The sequence below is a fragment of the Varanus komodoensis genome, unplaced genomic scaffold (assembly GCF_004798865.1).
Source record: "Varanus komodoensis strain SLA01 unplaced genomic scaffold, ASM479886v1 scaffold26, whole genome shotgun sequence".
In the NCBI taxonomy this organism is placed as follows: Eukaryota; Metazoa; Chordata; class Lepidosauria; order Squamata; family Varanidae; genus Varanus; species Varanus komodoensis.
This window is the reverse complement of record NW_025335684.1, coordinates 9,482,464-9,497,686: the sequence shown is the minus strand read 5'-3', so window position 1 is coordinate 9,497,686 and position 15,223 is coordinate 9,482,464. Positions and strand designations below refer to the sequence as shown.

The 15,223-nt window shown below is 40.5% G+C and overlaps 1 protein-coding gene across 2 annotated transcripts in view; it reads right to left on the bottom strand.

Annotated features, from left to right (window-relative positions):
- The window catches only part of SMG1 (SMG1 nonsense mediated mRNA decay associated PI3K related kinase), a 75,347-nt gene that overhangs the window by 20,662 nt on the left and 39,462 nt on the right, over positions 1 to 15,223 (bottom strand). For both annotated transcript variants that reach the window (XM_044433855.1, XM_044433856.1), the window contains exons 28-42: positions 15,034 to 15,193; positions 13,889 to 14,009; positions 13,192 to 13,440; positions 12,069 to 12,353; positions 11,151 to 11,295; positions 9,636 to 9,771; positions 8,524 to 8,754; positions 8,243 to 8,420; positions 6,747 to 6,908; positions 5,422 to 5,639; positions 5,064 to 5,218; positions 3,205 to 3,427; positions 2,136 to 2,382; positions 1,235 to 1,464; positions 383 to 631 (exon numbers count right to left, since the gene is read on the bottom strand). In XM_044433855.1, the coding sequence (XP_044289790.1) occupies positions 383 to 631; positions 1,235 to 1,464; positions 2,136 to 2,382; positions 3,205 to 3,427; positions 5,064 to 5,218; positions 5,422 to 5,639; positions 6,747 to 6,908; positions 8,243 to 8,420; positions 8,524 to 8,754; positions 9,636 to 9,771; positions 11,151 to 11,295; positions 12,069 to 12,353; positions 13,192 to 13,440; positions 13,889 to 14,009; positions 15,034 to 15,193 (2,989 nt within the window). The remainder of the gene's footprint in view (positions 1 to 382; positions 632 to 1,234; positions 1,465 to 2,135; positions 2,383 to 3,204; positions 3,428 to 5,063; positions 5,219 to 5,421; positions 5,640 to 6,746; positions 6,909 to 8,242; positions 8,421 to 8,523; positions 8,755 to 9,635; positions 9,772 to 11,150; positions 11,296 to 12,068; positions 12,354 to 13,191; positions 13,441 to 13,888; positions 14,010 to 15,033; positions 15,194 to 15,223) is intronic.

Sequence of the window (15,223 nt, the reverse complement as noted above, 5' to 3'; positions counted from 1 at the left end):
AAAAATGGAGCAGGCACCCTCCCTTGCTGCTACCAATATTTGACTAATACAGGGGTGGGGGTGGGGAGTACGAGACCTGCATAACTATACATGTGACCCTCCTCCAAGGTTCCCAAACTAGGCTGCCATTTACTATGACTACCAATCCTAATACTGAAATTAAATGTCATTCAGAGCTGCAAGTGTATTATTTGTGGCTGCACTTCATAAAAAGAGGGAGAACTCTTTACAATCATCACTTTGGAGATTTTTTTTTAAAGATCTAGAAAACCAAGATGGAAAACAAATGAGGGTGCGCATGCACTGGGCTGCATCCTTATCTGCACTAGATTAGTCTCAAGCAAAAGATCTGCTGGGTAGCTTATGAGCAGTGTCCACCAACCTGCGTAACTCTCCACCACTCATCAGGCGTAGTACATGATGACCACAGTTCTTTAGCAAGAAGATTAGGGGGTGTTGCTTCCATTAATTCTTCCAAAACAGACTTCATTACATTTAGAGGCCAGTCTCGACGGGATACATCCAAGCTAAGGCCAACAGCCTTCAAAGCTGGTCCAATTTTGCTGTAATACAGTTCACTAGGTCGAGGTACTATTCCAGGATTTTGAGGAGTCTGGTAGGAATCTTGAGCCTAAAATACAATCCATTAGGTGTTAGCAGGCACTGCTCAACTAAATCTGAGGCACTGGATTATCAGATTTATTTTCCAAATATTTAAATTATGGCTGCAGGATGACAAAAAGCCTTCTGTTGTACTTGCTTTAAGTATGCAAGTAATAAGCAATCATTATCTCCCCATTTACCATTTCTATTCCAAGTCCAATCAAGATGAGCAGAAATAGCCTAAAATGGAACACATTTAGAAAACTCAAGATTTCTAACCAAACCCTATAGAAACTTAGGGTGTATATACACAATTATTTATGTATATTTAGACAGGGGGAAACACCCTAGAACTTCTATCACGCTGGAAGTTGTAGACCTTTTTTTCTGTTGAAACATGCGTAGGGTTGTAGCTTTACTTTTATCACATTGGCTCTATGGCTATAAGCATTTCCTCCCTCTAACTCACAACTTCTATTTCTACCTCCTCTATTTTTACTTCTCACCGTTGCAGCCTTCCTCAAGGAGCAAGCCCAGCACTTCAAAACATACAGCAAAGACCACTTCCCTCAGATATGAGCTGCAATGTTAAAAAGTATTCTATCCACTTAATGTAGAATAACATCTTTACCTTTTGTGCTTGCAAAGCCGCTTCTCGCTGCTGCCACCTTTTGTAAAGTCCAAATAAAGGAGTGGCTCCATCCACCCACTGAATCAGGCCTGACCTTGTTCCCAGTGGTGTAACAGAGTAATGCCTGGCATGGAAACGGGGCGTCTCTTGACGATTTATTGTGGCAAACATTGTGTTAACAATGGATAAGAACTGCATGATTCGTTCATCAAGATGGAGGTCTTCCAGTCCTACATGGAAATGTAGGCACAGAGAGGTAGGACATAATAGAACCTTCTTTCAGACTAAACTAGGGCCGTATGGAAGCAGCAAGATGGAAACCAGGCGATTGTTCACAAGGAAAACAAAAGCTCCCAATTTGGAGAAAGGTCAGGCTGAGAGCAAGTAACTGACCCAAAGTCACCCTGTGAAGTTCATGGCCGAGGGTGGACTAGAACCCAGATCTCCTTGACCCCAAGTCCAACTCTCTCACCACCAGACCTGTTAGGTTCTTAAGTACTGGCCTTGCCAGAGAACAGCTGCCACCCGCCCTTAACTGGGAATTGTAGACCTGGATGGATTTCCCCACACTATCCTCTAAAAGCCCCTGTTGGCTTATTGAAAATGCTGGAGTCCTTCTCCAAACCAAACTGAACTAAGAAGGGGAAAGAGAGGAGCACTCATAAGACAAGTCTCCAAATCTGGGCAGCTCCAATGCACAAATCAAGCAAGGCCTCTTGCTCAACACGAAAATAAACTAGTAAGGGCTCCGATCCTTGGGAAAGCAGTGCTTTGTAATCCCCTGTCACTATCCACATAGGGGATATTGTAAGAATTAGAAAGAAGCCCTTGGTAACCAATGATCATACTCCAATAAAAATATTCAATTCAATTTCTCCATGAGAAATCATCAAGTTCTTACCTTTGAAAAGATATGGGTAGTTTTTTCCATCTGAGCCCAGAAAAAGGAGCTTTTTGGGTTTAGTTTTTGTAGGAAGAATGGTTATGGTGCTCCCCACACTATGAATCGTGACAGTGTCCCTGGCAGACACCTCTCCAGGCAGAGCTATTTCAGTGTTGGTCATGGCAGCAAGCCAAGGGCTTATTTCCTCTAGACGCAGAATGTAACTGGCACGCTTCTGGGCTCTCTGCTGTAGATTGAGCATTACCTATTTTAAAAAGAGGAAAAGATGGGAAAATGGCTTTCAGTGAGGTCCAAAGCCTTGTCCAGTTCCAGTCTGTCAATACAGAAGTTGACTGCCTCATTTTACAGTCCAGGGAGGATCAAGAAATGGCAGGGTTTTCAATGAAGAGTGCCCACTCACATTTCTAATCCGAACCAGCTGTTTTTCTCTTTCTTTCACACTAGAGAGATTTCCTTTTCTTATTTCTTCACTTGATGCTCAGAGATCCTAGCACGGGCAATCAAACCTCTTAATAAGCATCTATTTTTCAAACACTTTCATCAGAAGACTATCTTGAGCATCTTGTGGGGGTTTCCCCATTTTTATGGGAAACATGTTACATAATAGATACAACTGTAGCACTAACAGTGAAGGTGGCAGGAATATATTAGAAACACGGAAGGTTGTATTTGTGGATCTGAAAATTACAGGTAGCACATTTCCGATCACCCATAAGAACACTGTTAGCCTCTAATGCAGAACACATCAAATTAACCCTGAAATTATTAGTTTATAACATTGTTCTGCAATTATGACATTACTTGAGTGCCACCTGAGCTATACAGCCCAATCCCTTTCTCTGCATCCGGTACATGCATATAAAATGAGAAATGGAAAATCTAGAGGTATTTCCAGCCCCCCTTTTGGATTTTTTCCTAAGTTCTCTACAACCACAAAAATGCTGCACATTCCAATGAATTCTCCAATATTTGAAACCACAACAGAAGCACTGGGGCGGGGGGATTCATATGTACAGGCAAAAGTACTTCGAATTCACAGATGCTTGGCAAACTAGGAATCACGTACCTCTTTAAAAGGAATCCAGCTACTTCCAGGCTTTGCGGGATTCGATGGGTTCTTCAGTTTCTCCAGGGCGTTTTCAATTGCATCACCATAGTTGTCCTGAAACCACTTCTCATGCGGCGTTTCAGCAGGAGCTGCTGTGATGCTCCGCACATGCTCCAGAGCAAACACAATGGGCTTCATGAGGGCGGTGTGCTTTTCACGCATGATGGCTATTTTTTCCTCTCTAAAAAAACACAGGGGTTGGGGGAAATCTATCAGAAGTGCTGACACGATCGACGCCAGTATTTGCACATGACGCAACGTTATGACTGGTCTTGCGAAGTATTACTGGTATGTTATTACTAGTGCTGCAACTTTTAGCAAGACGGAACTAAATGTATCTTCATATTTCTATAAATCACTACATGAAGATTGATTGATTAAAAGCTTTTGTATGTCATCCTTCATACAAATATCTCAGGATGGCTTACAGCAATTTAAAACAATTTACAAGATTCCAGCATAATCTTGCAAAAAAGATGCCTCATGGCTTGCCATTCACGTGTCAACTCATTTCAGAGCGAAAGCATTCAGCTTTAAGAGCGACTTAAAATCTCTCTGCCCCACTGTTCACAATATCAGATGGGGGGTATCAGGGACAAGGCCTTTTGTGTGCCAGCTCTGCAACTGTAAAATCCCCTTTTTAATTTTGTTAGCCACCTTATTATTTTTGAAGCATGATACAAATTATATAACATCTCAATCAGATGCAAAGCCAACAAGTGTTCACAGGGGCATGGGGTAAAATATAATTACTATTTATGTGTGGGCTTCTGTTTTTAAAAATTGTTAAAGAGCAGCCCAAAATGACAATTCATGCAAGCATATTTTGCTAGTTCCTAAGCACCAAGTAGATGCCTAAAGGAGAAAGGAAATCATTCCTAAGTTTCTATTATTCACAATTTGTTCCCTCCTTTCCAAACTATATTCTCCAAGGCACTCTAGGTACAATTCTCATTTTCTTCCAATGGTAAATATGGTCCTTAATTCTATGAAAATTCCACTGGTATGTAGCTGAAGTAGAGGCAAATTAGCACTACAGGATTTTTTTTAAAGAGATCCTTGTTTTCAGGATAAAACACTGGAGTATCTGCCATTAAAGAGCAGCACCTCGGAAGGTGGTGGATTCTCCTATTTTACAGGTTTTTAACCAGAGTTAAGAACTGTTTTGGGATAGAGGGCCCCATTTCCCCTCAGGCCATATGATACCATATGCCCCTCATGTCACATTGGATGACTGGCTCTGGCCCTGACATCACACCATTAGGCAGGCACCTGCTTGCACAAAGAGACATAGGGCTGCTCTTTGCCCTGTGGAGGCAAGTCCCCAAAACTACTACCTCTCATCCTTACTGCTACTCCCCCTCCCCACCCCCATATTGGAGATAGCAGGGATGAGATGTAGCGACAATCACACAGACGTGACCCTCTGCAGTGTTATCACCAACCACAGATCAGACTAACAACATGGAGTTCTACTGTTGGCACGTGCCAGCAAGGAAATCGCCACTGCTGTCTCCAACCTCAGCACAGAGATAGCAGTGGCAATGCCTTCCAACAGGCTGCCTCCAAAGGGTGGGGCTTGGAGCTTAATGCTTGGAGAAACACCAAGAGTTGGAGCAAGCCAGACTGGGCTGCCCCATGGGCCGGAAGTTCTGTTGTAAAGAGAGACTGGATGGTCATCAGCCAATTTCCAGCATCGGGAGGTTCGGACTAGATTGCTTTCGTGGCCCCTTCAAAACCTACACATGCAATTTCTCAGAAGAAAAAAATTCTGTTGGACGGCACTTAATGCCTATGCATTTCTATTAAAAGCTTACTTGCGAAGAGTGTTGTTGTTCTGGACTCTCTTTACTTCATCTTCAAGCTGCTGTATTCGTCTAAGGACATACATGTGCTGCTGTAAAAGGACTCCCAGCCAAAGTTCATCCCAAAGAACGGTGACTCTGCGCAATTCTGCTACAAGCATTTGTACCTGGAGTAACAATAGCAAAAACTAATTGTGCCATTTATTTCAATTATATGGCAGCAATTTCAAACGCCCAAAATGAAAGTTCTAGAATAGGCGTAATGAATTCCATGAATTCCCTCTTGCATAATGTCACAGCACATAAGCAATTAAACGTGCACCCTCTGATTGCAAGCACAAATAAGAATGAATTGCAGATCCAATTATACCTGCAATACCATTGTCGGATTCGCAGTGGACAACTTCTCTACGATTTTGCTGTAGCAGTCTTGCATCATCGCCTGGTCCTCGTTTAATCCCATTTTTGGCTCATCCTTTATGCTCTCCTGAGAAGCTGGAGGGCTTCCCCCATCACACTCACTACCCAGTAATTCTTCACCTTGAATGTTACCCAGAAAGGTAGGTATCGCTGAGGGGAATTTGCTCCCTAGGTTATAAAGAGAAAATACGTTTATTTCCGTTAGGACAACAGTCATAGGCCTGCCAGATACTACAAAACAGCAACCATGCCCAGAATTGCAGTGATATGCCGTCGACAGCATCTGTCCAAACTCTCAAGATGACACAAGCCTGTGGAGGACACACCAGTGACATTCTGCCATAGGAAAGAGTGATACGTTGTGCTTAAGCAGGTCTAGGGGCCAAAGCATTTGTAGAAACCGGTTCATCTGTGCAGTTTAAATCCAGACATGACCCAGGTATCAGTGAGGATGAACTGATTAAAGCTCAGCTGCTAAAATTTTGAATTACAAAGAATGCTAAGCATAAAATATTAATGCTTGACCATACTTTTACTAAAAGGGGAAAACAAATACATTTTGCAAGTGGGTTTGGCATCAAAATGTTACCAATGCAGAGTTGCTTTGCCTCACTGTCTGCGAAAGGCACTCTCTTCCATTCTCTGCAGCTACATATGTTAGAGTTCTGTGGACACTAAGCATGTTCAATCCTCACTGGTATGTTTTGAGATATATAAATAGAAATCAATACAGATATATAATATTTCTTTACAGACTGAAGTCCCTGAGCATGTTGATACTAGCCATTCTGTCTGCATAAGCAACAATAGTCAGGCTTAGACATAAGAAATAAAGGGAAGAACATGGTATTATCACGAAGTAAATTTCTACATAATCATTTTGTGGTTTTTCCATGGCTTTGATCCAAACCACAAAATTTGCACTACTCGGGACTATAGCAAGCAGGAGGAACATACATTGGGGGAAAACCCTCTCACGCTTACAAAAGCGGATCCTACTAACACACAGTCTTTGATTAATTAAAGTCAATGCACCCAATATAGTTAAAGCCATTTACAATCATAGCAAGGCAAATTTCCCTTATGTACACATTGTCTACAGAGTCACATCAACAGAGGCCAACAATAAAAACTTATAAGTGGGATGGTGAGGGCTGTAATGTGCCCAAGGTATTTGGCAACAAAATGACTTAATATTATGAACAAAGTGGAATACTGAGAAACACAATTAGCTTGAGAAATGAAGCACTTCAAAATTATGCCAATCAAACATACCTGAAGCTTGAGATTCGCTGCTAAGTGAAATGGTACCCACAATTGCAGGATACAGTATCAGATGAGGAGAATCCTGAGCTACCCGACAAAGGAGGTTACAAATGCTCTGCCGAACATATACTTCAGGATGATTTAGACGGGAAAACAGCTGAGGAATAATACCTTTATGAAGATAAAAGTGGATGGTGCACATACTTAAATTTATATAGTGCATCCAAAGAACACAATTGTCATTTTTGCATCTGACAACTGGAACAGAAACTTTGTTATTCCATATAAGTAATTATTATGAATGTTTCCCCCCCTCCACACACACACACACACTCCTTATTGGTCAAGATACTCATGAAATTACAGCCTAAGGATTCTGCTGAACATCGGTGGCTTTGGTCTAATAACCACTGACAATGTTCTAATCAAACAGCTAGGCTTTCTTACCTTTCCTGTGCAGCCCTTTGCACCCCCCCCCCCCCCCCAAAAACGACCTCATCAACCAGGAAAATAGAATATGAGGTTGGGATCACGGGTTGCTGCTTCAGGAAAGTGAAAAATCAATGAACCTCCTTGAAAAAGAAGAAATGCCATCTGCTCACCATATAAATCTGAATTCTACTCACACAATAAAAGTCAATGGTAGTACAGAGGTGGAGCTAACCTACCATGTCATGCAACAGTGTTTTCTTGTACATTATGAAGATGAGAAAAATGTACATGCTGTTAATGTGTTTACTATATTGCCTATGAAAGTATCGGCAATATGGAAGTGTATTAATTTATATGATGGAAAAGTTTAAGTGTTTTATGAGATGCAAAACCCACCCCAGAAGTAGCTACTGAACAATAACACAGGAGCAATCTTCAAAACAGGTCCTTCATAAATAGCAAGGCATGCTTGTTAAATAATGGATTATTTGTTAAATAATAAATTATTACACTTGGCCCCCATGCAATTTTTGAATACAGAACCATCGTACTGGCAGTGGGAAGAAAGTCTTTGTTTCAGTGGAGAATGATTCTTAATGTCAGAAAGAAATATGCCCCAACTGAAAGCATGCATATATTCTGTTAAAGGTTTTAAAACACTATGATACTCGTGTAGTATGTGTTTACGTGGGATCATCTTCTCTACGGATTGCCTAAAGGCCTCCCCTTCCCTTGACTTAACACCTACTTTGCTGCTTGCTCACTATGCTCCATGAGTTCTACCAACTTTTCCCCAGTTCTAAACAAACTAGAACCAGTAATTCCACAACTCATGAAATAAATGAAGACAAAGTCTATACATTAACATAACAATGATCCAAGGACCCTGCACAGATGCAGGGAAACATCGCTGAATTTGAAAAGTCACACAGGGACTGTTATGTATAAAGCTCCCGCTGGCTTGCAGAACTGGCATTTTGAATCACTGCCTATGAATTGAAATCCATTTTGTTTCTCTTCATCTGCTTGCAGATCAACACAACAAAATTCCAGACTGCTAATGATTTCCATACCTCGCCATGGAGCAGTTGGGGTCGTTTCCAGTCCATTTTCTAAATACTGCCTAAGTTCTCCCGCATGTTTCACAAGCAGCCTCAATAACCGCAAGGTCGCCATTACAATTACATCATCAGTGCTCTGTTCTGAAATGTTCCTTAGATGCAGCCTGGGATCATCTTCATCCAGAGGAACCTACACATTAAAGAATCAATTTTGTTAACCACAAAGCTTCTTTCATGGGCCAGAAATCCAAAGCAGCTTTGTTTGCATCACTTATCAATGATGTGTCACTTACCTGACCAGCATTGAGTTTAAGGAAAGTAAAATAGGCACTGCATGAGAGTTTATAAAGGCTGAAGATTCTGTCTACAACTTTTCTCCACACTTTGATGAGACCCTCAGTTGAGTTTTCATCAAGGTCTGAAAGCCAGGGGCAGCTCGTCAATAACTGACGCCAGATGACATCAACCATATCATCCTCTTCATTATCTTCATTCTCTGCAATCTGAAGGGTCATATCTTCATCCTAAATGCAAAGTAAACCAACATACATATTAACCCTTATTTAATTCACTTCCATCTCACCCCGTAACAGCTTAACAAATTACAAAAGCAGATAAAAGCAATGAGAGGATTATACAAGAATATTAACAGGAAATATTACCAAGGGATTACCTGCTGATGGTGGTAAGCTATCAACCAAACCAATACTTTGGCTTCTAATATAAAATTAACGTGAACTGTAGCTTTACTCCTCTGTCTCCCTTCATCTCCCAGCTTCCCTCAGAGAGGATTTACTTAAAAGCATATGTATCTGCTTTGTAAGGCAGCTTTTACTGTAACATTTAAAACCAACAATATAGTGTAAAACAGGCCCCCAAATCTAGGCTTCCTTTTATTCCCCTGAATCACTTTTTTCCAATCTTGCTTTCCTATAGCCTTGGAGGTTTTTTCCTGCATTGCCTGGTTTTCTCAGACCTTGACTTCCTTTTCCCCAAGGCCCTCGTTACCTTCATTTCTCTCTACTCCAGTCCTTCTCTGCCAACTATACCTCTGTAGAATGAATATAGCTAACTCTTTAAGGAGAATCCAGTGACAAACAGCTTTTTACTTGTTGGTCCTTTAGTGCCTTAATAATATTCTAGCTCTTTAAAATGCAGTGCAGAGGCTTTCTTTTAGCATGACCCTGAAAGGGGGCCTACCAATGTATCAAATAAATATATCCTCACATTGTAGATATCTAGGCTAGTTATGCTGATCTAAGGATTACGTAATTAGCAGTGATATTAAATTGACATTCACTCTAGTCTTGCTTTTAAAAAAGCAAGTTTCTGAATAGAAGATCTTTATAACCCATCTAAAGATTTTGGTAAGTATTCCATTCAAGTTTATTTCATTTATACTAACCTGAATTCCAGCAGGCCGGCACACTGCCTGTCCAAGAATGCCATAGATTTTCTCTTTGTCTTCTTCTGTTATATTATCTGGGAGCAGGCCTTGCACTTCAGATTTTTCTCTTGGCAGCAGACGGACACCTCCCTGACTGTAACACCATATAGTTTATCTCTTAAAAAGTAAGTAATAAGCACGGTGCTAGCATATCTTTGTCACACTGTTTGTTTTCTAATATAATCGTGTACAAAATCGTTATATTTTCTTCTCTGCACTAGCAATTGAAATACAAGCTCCCACATTACAGAACCACCACTAACAGCTTTAATTTCTCCAGATGAATGATTTCCAAACACAGAGATGAGTAACTGAAAGGTCTGTCAAAATTCCAATGCACCATTCCTGGAATCAGGGAGAAAAACGCCTTTCACTTGCCAAATCTACTTCTCATAAATCACTTATGAACAGCAAAGGATTATTACCAGTACTATTCCAGCTTAAGCAAAGTTTAAACTAGATGGAAACTGAGTTATTGTTAATTTTTTACTGGTAAATGTTAACTAAAGCGTCAATATGAAAACAATCTGGATGAAGAAACCCCACATCCATAATGCTTCTCCTATAAAATATAATTCATATGTGCATATACTTTAAAGTTATGGGCTGCCTTTTACGGTCAATCTTTGCAAGGCAGTATAAAACAAAATTTAAAAGCACAGAACATAATACAATTATTAAGAGAGAGCCAAGGAATATCTTCAATAAGAATCTAATGTACAGAGTGAAGGCTTCCACACACACACCAGTATAAATAGATCTATTTGACAGTAGGAATGTTTTACTTGTTTTTGGGGACTACATGATTAACTATTTAACAGGAACTGATATTCCCATGGGGAAGCATAAATGAGAAATAAGCCTCTTATTGTGTGGACAGTTTTCATTAAATACTGGTTCAACAAGATAAATAGAACTGTTTAATTACACAATTGTCCAAGGATGGCAGTAGCACAATCATTTGGTATTTGAAATGACATCCCCCTACATTACCGCTTAATTGCTAGTTTAATAATAAATTTCTCCCCCGAAGACAGTTGTACAAGTGGTATCTTTCACAAGTGTGAGACCGTTTGACCCGTTTTAACAAATTTTTCAAGATCTTCAGCACATCTAGATAGTCAAACATAAAATCAGAGAGAATAACTTCTATTCAGGGTAGAAATACATACAGGAAGTTAAAACCTGACCAGAACCATCTTTAAAGAGATCCAGGATTGTGAAACTTCAGGCCTGGGGGCTAAATGTGCCCCACCAGGTTCCCAAACAGCTATGCCCCCACTTCTGGTTCCATCCCATCCCCTAACCATCAATCACTTGTAGGTTTCCAAGTTTTTATGCCATTCTTCCCCCCACACCCCCATTTACAAACACCTCTCCTAAAGCTTCTTTACTGGCAGTAAGAGCTATAAGCTAAAACATACTGGTGTTCTTTGTATTTTTGGCTTCTCATTATTTAAGAAGTAGATTTACCTGGCATTATCAACTACCTTTCGGCCCCATCTGTAAGCCCAGCTAGCAAGCGCAGCCCACGATTTAGCTACTTCAGGAGCTTGTGCTGAAGACAGACGGTAGAGCTGCCCCAAAATGAAGTCGGGTTCCCCAACACCAATGTTTACTGGAATGAGGGAACAAAACAGGAAGTGGTTTCAAAAATTTTGAGTCATGACAATGCATTACATAGGATTGAACTTCGGGCTTGTAAGATCTACTTTCATTCTTTACTAACACCTTGTGATACGCCAGTGCAAAGCAAAGGCTGGCAAAAAGAACCCATGCAAAACAGGAGCTAAGGGAACACACAATTACCTACTGCACATCATGAGCCATTCACCTATGTACATATGTACAAAACCACATCTAAGTTCCTATAGTTACAGTCCTAACCAAGGAGTTTTGTGGCTTTGGGGATGGGGGGTCGGGGGGGTGCATGCGTGTATGTGTATGACAGCAGGAGGAAATAATTTTTTTACACCATTCTTAAAAAATTAGGAACCAAGCCATTGCCAATATAATGCAAATCATCCAATCAAGCACTGGTAGATACTGGTCTACCTTCTGTCCACCCTACCCTAATCTACAACAGGAAACACATGGGTCAGATTTCGCTGGGCCACGTGGGCCAACATTTTAAATACTGAATGGGAATGAGCATAGAAAATCGTTTCAGAATAAGCCCCCCAATGTGATTTTCACAAGCTATGCTTTTGAGGGATGAAAGCATTAACTGGTCCAAGTCATGAGGCTCCAGTGGAGTGGTAATTAGGGGCATAATTCCAACAGTCTGAAATATTTCCTTAAACCAAATATTTTCAATATAAGACGACTGACTCTATAATGCAGCTCTCCCATATTATGCTTTTCCTATATTCAACAGAGGACTTTTTCTACCTGTGGATTCACTTTCAATCCTGGGATAGTCCTCTTCAATGGTGTTAACAGAGGGCAGGTCAATCAAACTATAGATGTTTTTAGATAATGTGGAAAGGCCAGCAAGATTCTGTTGCTGTCGTGCTCGATAAACCTGCTTCAGCTGCCCTGAAATCTCTTTCCATTCAGCTTGGATCCACTTGGCTAATGTAAGAATAGACTTGGCTACGGCATATTCAGCTTTGGCAGATTTGCAGAAGCATATGGCACAAGAGCTCAGCATTTCCATCGCGTGGGTTGACTGGCCTGAAAAACACCACAAAATGTTAACACTGATTTCTCAGCATAATTAGCGTTGAAAATGAAGCCTCCACTTTTATTCTGCAAGTTTCACGAACAAAACTGACTTTTTAACCCACTGTTGTTACCTACAGGTAAAGAAGCCATATTTTGGGGATTAACAATAAAGTCCAAAAGCCATGCTACTTGGTCCACCTACCCAAACAGAATTGATCGTATGTTTCTCAAACAGTAATCCCCACCCATCCCATCCCAAACATGCTGCCATAAGCTACCTTGAAAGCTGCTGAGTTTATGAAGCAGTGCATAATATGACACAGGGAACTAAAGGGCAATCAAGGAAGGAAGGAAGGTCCCACTTGGTATGTGAGCATTTAGATATTATGCACTGGATGGAGAGGACAGGTAAGTGCGGTGAACTTCCACCACATACAGAAGCCAGGATAGTGTTCTGGAGCCATGCCAGGGTCTTGCATCTAGCTTCAGCATGCACTAGTAAGAAACTGCTCCAGACACAATTGCCTCAAAGCTGCCTTCTCTAATTGTACTTCTTTATATAAGTTTTGCTTTTGTAAGGAATCAATCTATCCGCTTTACTTAAGTAGCTTTCACCTTGTCTCTCAGACCTGCATAAACATTCCAACTTTGCATTCAATAAACTACATGGCACCCCTAGAGCAGTGCATATGCCTGAACTCATTGTTTATTCTGATCTGAAAAGCCATCTATGCATTAGCATGTGCACATTTTAAGAGGTGGGTTTTATTTTCCAAGTAAAGCTTGATTTTAAAGAACTCAAGATTAAATTCAAAAGTGATTTCCGACACAACTATATGGTACTCACCTGCTGTATATAACAACTTAGTTTTTTCAATTTCAAGCTCAGGGCCCCACTTCTCATCCATTTGAATTGGTGTTGACAGTTTTTTAAAATGCTGGACTAAATCTTGGGCTGTTGTGGTTTTCCCAAGTTGAACTTCACTGCACTGAGCAAGCAGACGTGTAGCCAGTGCAACATTCCCACGTTTCCTAGCAAATTTGGCAGCAGTCAGTCCCAATTCCATTAAGTGGCTTCTAACTGGAATACTTTGCTCTGAAAGTACAAACACCAGAACTGTTCAGTAAAGTTTTTTCAAAGCAATTTACTTGCAAACATTCAAGCAATTTACTTGCAAATATTCTTTGACCAGTATTGTCGCAGACTGAATTCACAAAAATATATTCCTTTTACTTAAGTGTAAAAATATATCCTTAAACACATATTGATTTAAACCCAAAAGTCACCCATGGTTTTGAATAAATCTGCTGTTCTATTTTTACTTTGAAGAGGGAAGTAAGATTGAGAGGTTTTATTACTGAATAATTCATTAGTTTCCTGTAGTTTGGGAAAAGGTTACTCTGCATACTCCAAGGAACAAATGATACAAGCAGAAAGGTTTAAATATAACATCATAGGTTATGAGCGCACACACAAATTGGAGTTTGTATCCCTACTGTTGCACCTATAGAAGAGACAGGTGTTTCTCCTTTAATGCACATACCTTTAAACTTCTCCAGCAACTGATTCTGGTACATGGTATATCTTAAGGCATGCATCCATGGTCTTACATCATGTTGCTTGCATGAACACAATGCTTCACTAAAGAGAGGAATGAGACAATCCTACAATAAAAAGCACAGAGAATGAGTGCTTGATAGAGCTTTATACCGTCAAAAAAGCTCTTTTCCCAAACTTCTAATAAAAACATTGCTGCACTGGTTTTGTGCATATGCCCAAGACTACAACTATATTTCTAAGCAGACACCATAGTTCATTTGTCTCTTAATTAGTCCTTCATATGGAGCGCTGAAAGTGAAAGTTCCTGCTCCTTAAGATCTGGAGCAGAGACCCTGCTCCAGGAGCCCTCCCTGAAGGAGATTAGGAGGGTGACTACCCAGAAAAGGGCCTTCTCTGTGGTGGTGCCTCGATTGTGGAATTTGCTCCCCAGAGAGGGTCGCCTGGTGCCGTCGCTTTATCCTTTTCAGCACCAGGCTAAAATCTTTTTATTTTCCCAATGCTTTAAGGTTTGACTGTTTTTGATATGATATTGTTGATTGGTTAAGAATTTGATTAGGATGCTGCGTTATATTTTGTCTTATTGTTAAACCATCCCAAGACTACAGTAAGGGACAGTCTAAAAAAAAAGTTTAATAAATAAATAAATTCCTAAATATCTGGAAAGGATAAGGATGAAGGTTACTGCTATCATTCATTTCTGTCCTTAGAGCGGAAAAGGCCTGAGAGGTGGAGCAGGGCACCCTAAGATGTTCATTTTAGAACATCTGCCTCTTTGTGAGTAGAGAGGAGGACCCTGGGGTCCAGACCTCCAGTGAGATGGATAGAATGAAGAATTCACAGCTAAGAAAAGTTCTCCACTCTGTGCAAATTCTCAGTAAAGCTTATCCACATAAAAGGTCATGCATAGTGACAACTTGCAATAGTAGCATTTGGCGATGTTAATTAACAAGGGATTTCACTTTGTTCCACATGGCATAAGAGAAGTATGTTTAAGAGTCTCGACGTCACAAAATTCTCAGCTGCCAGATTATCCATTTGCCAGGGAGTCCACATGTGTATGTGAGCTTTTGGGATCAACATATAGAAATATTATGTGAATACATGAAATGCTTGTACATGCAAACACACCTCTGAGGAAAGCCTATTTGACACTGTATTTTCCAGAGCAGATGAACAATACAGCTGCAGGGTACTCAATACTGGCAAAGACTGAGACACCGTCAGGGTAGCGAGTCTTAAAGGTCCAATGGCAAGTCGTGAAGTCTGTTTCAAATATTTTATAAGGTTCCTAAAATAAAAAGTTATATGAGCCTCTAAT